Source organism: Poromitra crassiceps (genome assembly GCF_964638095.1).
Source record: "Poromitra crassiceps genome assembly, chromosome: 14".
Classification (NCBI taxonomy): domain Eukaryota; kingdom Metazoa; phylum Chordata; class Actinopteri; order Beryciformes; family Melamphaidae; genus Poromitra; species Poromitra crassiceps.
Genome location: NC_139633.1, coordinates 11,272,210 through 11,276,696, shown reverse-complemented (window position 1 = coordinate 11,276,696; position 4,487 = coordinate 11,272,210). Strand labels below are relative to the sequence as shown.

General features: G+C 43.6%; 1 protein-coding gene across 1 annotated transcript; it reads left to right on the top strand.

Annotated features, from left to right (window-relative positions):
• The first annotated feature begins 989 nt into the window (after positions 1-989).
• Positions 990-3,876, top strand: LOC310789377 (trypsin-like). The gene is made up of 5 exons (XM_083651012.1): positions 990-1,132; positions 1,316-1,478; positions 1,713-1,984; positions 2,672-2,826; positions 3,218-3,876. Exons 1-5 carry the CDS (start codon positions 1,090-1,092, stop codon positions 3,362-3,364), a joined length of 780 nt encoding a protein of 259 aa, XP_083507138.1. The 5' UTR covers positions 990-1,089; the 3' UTR covers positions 3,365-3,876.
• Positions 3,877-4,487: the final 611 nt, after the last annotated feature.

The window sequence follows — 4,487 nt, the reverse complement described above, 5'->3', positions numbered from 1 at the left end:
TTTTGCAGGTTTGCCAGATCACACTTTGGGATTGTCAGAAAATTTGATTTCAGATTACTACTGTCAGGGAAAGTGTGTTTATATACAGTATATAGTAGGCATCTCGCACGCTCGATTCCTAGACTCACCCTGCACCTCACAAAGCTGGCCCTGCAGCTCAGATACGCAGCTTAGCCGCTGCGTGGCCTCGCCCTCTCTGCTCCTTGATGACATACTTCAGGGATGCTGGATCACCTGTCCTGGAGCTGGCAACATACAGCTGTCCATGCTGAAGACGGGGGTCTGAACCCAGGCTCCCACTTCTTTCAGTGTCTGCCCCTGGGACTTGATGTTGCTCTTATGACATCACTGATGACATGATCAGTGGGACTGTTATGAAATCACTGATGATGTCACAACTGCTTTTATGACATCACTGATGATGATGTCACAATGCCTCTGACATCACTGATGATGTCACAACTGCTTTTATGACATCACTGATGATGATGTCACAATGCCTCTGACATGACTGATAATATCACAATTTATGACATCGCTGATGACAACATCACTGGGACTGAGACGCCTGTTATCAAATTATACACCTTAGTTATTCTTTCTTAATGGTTTTGTGGCTAACATGGTAGCTTTGTGAAGCACATTGTGTTACATAGATTTTGCTTGCTTGCAACAATATAATCCTATATATTTGATTTTTGTTGTTTTTTCAGATTAAATAGATGCGTATAAGGGACATGCAACAATATAATCAAATGTATGTCCGGCCCTTCTTGTGATTCTCATTTCCCAATGTTGTGGCCCTTAGTGAAGGTTGACTGACAACTGCCTTAGCTCTTCAAGTTTGATATGATCCCAGCATCTATAGCTTTAAAAATACGCCCCTTACAAAAAGGAAACCGGCCAATGGGAGCGCAGCCAGCAGAGAAGGCTGGGTCATCACAGTCTTATTAAAGCCAGTGACAGGCTCCAAGGTGTCACTCTTTGATCTGAAGACCTTGGAGACAAAGCAGATCAGAGCACCAAATACATTGACAATAGAGGCTGAGGACACACTATACTATAGTCCTAACCAGACAGACAGAAGGCATGAAGCATCTCCTCCTTCTTCTGGCACTCTTTGGATGGGCAGGTACGCTACACAAATTTATATCAGCATTAATTAAGTCTGATGATGCAAGAGTTGAAACAGGGCATCTAATGGTGTCCACAGGTCTCACATGTAGCTATGTCTAACTGGATGTCAACGATACAGGAATGACGTGTCAACTTCTGTGTCTGTTCCATGTGTTCACTTTTCATTACAATAATACAGTTGCCCTGGAGGACGAGAACAAGATTGTTGGAGGTCATGAGTGCCCGAAGCACTCAAAGCCCTGGCAAGCAGCTCTCTTCATGGGGCCATTAATGTTCCTTACCTGTGGAGGGACTCTTCTGTCTAGTGAGTGGGTGCTGTCTGCTGCACACTGCCAACAAGAGTAAGGATATTTTGTCACTAACCACTGCTGCAGATTGTTTGAAACACTTTAGCTGGATTTTTTTTTTTTACTGTATTTGAAAACATATATATTTGACTGTAATTCATGACTGGTTGTGAGTTCCTTGAAACTATAGTTATTTAGGGTGGGAAGTGCGAAGGAAACTTCTCCGATCACTTCTCAGTTCTCAGATGAACATCGTGGTCTCTATAATGCGTTTTTTTATTCTTCCAGGTCATTTCTAGTCGGGCTGGGAATGCACAACCTACGGCATCTTGAGGGCCCCGAACAGCTCATTGAGTCCAGCCAGGTTATCCCCCACCCAGACTACAACACCGAAAACAACACCGAGAGCCCAATGGACAACGACATTATGCTGATCAAGCTGAGCCGGCCGGCCATTCTGAGCGACGATGTGAGCCCTGCCATGCTCCCCACAAACTGCGCCGCTGAGGGGGTGTCGTGCAGTGTCTCTGGATGGGGGGACACTACCCCAAGGCTTGACAGTAAAGTCCTTTTGTATTGTTTCAAAAAGCCAACAGTTGTACTTGTCCTACAAGGTATATTCGAGAGGCAAAGTTGTGATAGCAAATTATTGATTGGATGCTTATTGATTGATTGCTTATTGCCCTTCTAAGATGTATTTTGTGAACTATGTTCTTCATCATTGCAGAATATTGCTGTACAGGGAGAACATGTATCTTGCTTTGGGTGGGTAGACGTGGATTGTTGTGTCTTGTGAACATCAGGTTGACTACTGACGTCATGGAAATATACTGAGTTGGAGAGAGGTTGTATGGAGTGGAAAAGTACTGCCCTCCGGGGGGGGGGGGGGGGGGCGGGGGCGGGTGCCATAGTTTCAGTATATCAGTATATGATGAGTTGTAACAATGACTCGTGGCTCTTGTCTGACAACGTGGTCAGGGAGACCCTCTGTGCACAGATGTTAATGTAGAATAAAACCTAAATACACTTGAAACGGGTATCTCATTATTGATGGATCAGCAGGGCATTTCAGCAATTTTTCCATCACAAAGTCATGCCCCTTTACGGGTTAGGCTACGAATGAAGGGCTTTCTCCTGTGATCTAACCTTCACAGTATGAACTGCTGACTATTAGCATGCTGTACTTAATGGCATCAAATTGATCAAAACAATTCCTTTATGTGTGCTTATTGTCTTTATTCCGGCAGGTCGAGTAGGTCCCTTCCCTGATGAGTTGCAGTGCGTGCGTGTCCCCATCCTGAGTGACGAGGAATGCATCGAGGCCTATAATGACAATAGTCCCCTGTTCAGCACGAACATGGTCTGTGCTGGCTTCATGGAGGGAGGAAAAGACTACTGTGAGGTGATTTCAAGCTCACAGCCACAACACATACACACACAGCTACTTCTTCAAAGATATATATATATATATATATAAACTGTATTTATACAGGGGGAGTCTCACTGAGAGCAATGCTCTCTTTTTCAGTCTGATCTGCTGGTCACTGAGCAGCGGTTGGGGTTAAGGGCCTTGCTCAAGGGCACCTCAGTGGTGGTAACGAGGGAGGAGCAAGCGTTGCCTTTTCACTTTCCCCACCCAGATTTATCCTGCCGGTCCCGGGGATTGAACCGACGACCTTCCGCTCACAAGCTCGCTTCTCTAACCGTTGGACCACCACTGCCCGAATATGAAGGCCCCACCAAATAACCTATCTCTCTCTCTCTCTCTGTCTCTGTCTCTGTCTCTCTCTCAGGGTGACCCTGGTGGTCCCATGGTCTGTGACAATAAGCTTCAGGGTGTGGTGTCTTGGGGGTTTGGCTGTGCTCACAAAGGCATCCCCGGGGTCTACACAAAAGTGTGCAATTACATCGACTGGATCAAGAACATCACATGTGGCTGACGAGCAGCACAGTCTTAGGAAGTTATGTTAGCATACATCAAATCTGCGTTTAACTGTGTGATTTGCTGTGTGCAGTGTGACTCTCTCACTGGGTCATTAAAGCATTAGCACGCATTAATTTGAAAATCCACTTTCCTTCAGGGCCATAATTCACAGCTCCCTGTATTCACCTTATTCAGAAGAGACCATCTGGCTTGAGAGACTAACAGGAAGTGTAAATAGGTTCCGATTGTATTTACACTTCCTGTGACTCATAAACCTAGTCTGACTCACCTGGTCAAACTAGGTTTGACCAGGTGAGTCAGACTAGTTTGAGCAGGTAAAACAGCCGGGGTTTTGAACAGGAAGTTGCGATACAATGGGTCAAGTGGGCGTGGCTGCATAAGGTGAATAAAGAAGGTGAAAACTGAAAGTCTATATCCTGTGTGAAAACAATAGCTCTTATCTTTCTTTATGTAAAGTTGAATTGCCTCTGTGTATGAAATCTATACAAATAAACGTTGCTTTGCCTTGCCTTTAGCACCCTCTCCTGATTTAATAGTGATTGCTTAGAATCTATCTACATGTACTGTATATATAAAGAGGCTTACAGTGTGTCCCTGCATCACTCCTATATACGTATGCACATCAAAGACGCAGACTCATTGTTCCTATTAAAGTAGGGGGTGGCTGAGCAAAATAAAGAGCCAAAATGGTTCTGATTATTGTAAGGGATATATAAATTTATTTATTTATATATATATATATATATATATATATAAATAAATAAATAAATAAATATATATATATATATATATATATATATATATATATATATATATATATATATATATATGTATGTGTGTGGGCAGTGGCAGGGGAGCGTCCTCGGGACCAAGCGATGTAAATCCAAACGATAAATAATCAACGTCATACTTCCTCCTAGCCATGTGTGTCATGGCTAACTTCCTCCATTTTCTGTTAGCAGCAGACGCTGCCTCCTCTCTCATAGGTACTAAATAACGTCTGATTTTGCTCCACCATGGCATGCATATTGTAGTTAGCTACCAGAGCAATGGCTGTATATATTACCAACCAGAGTTTATGTGAAAATGTGTTCTTAAAATCTACAGTAGCCTACCTG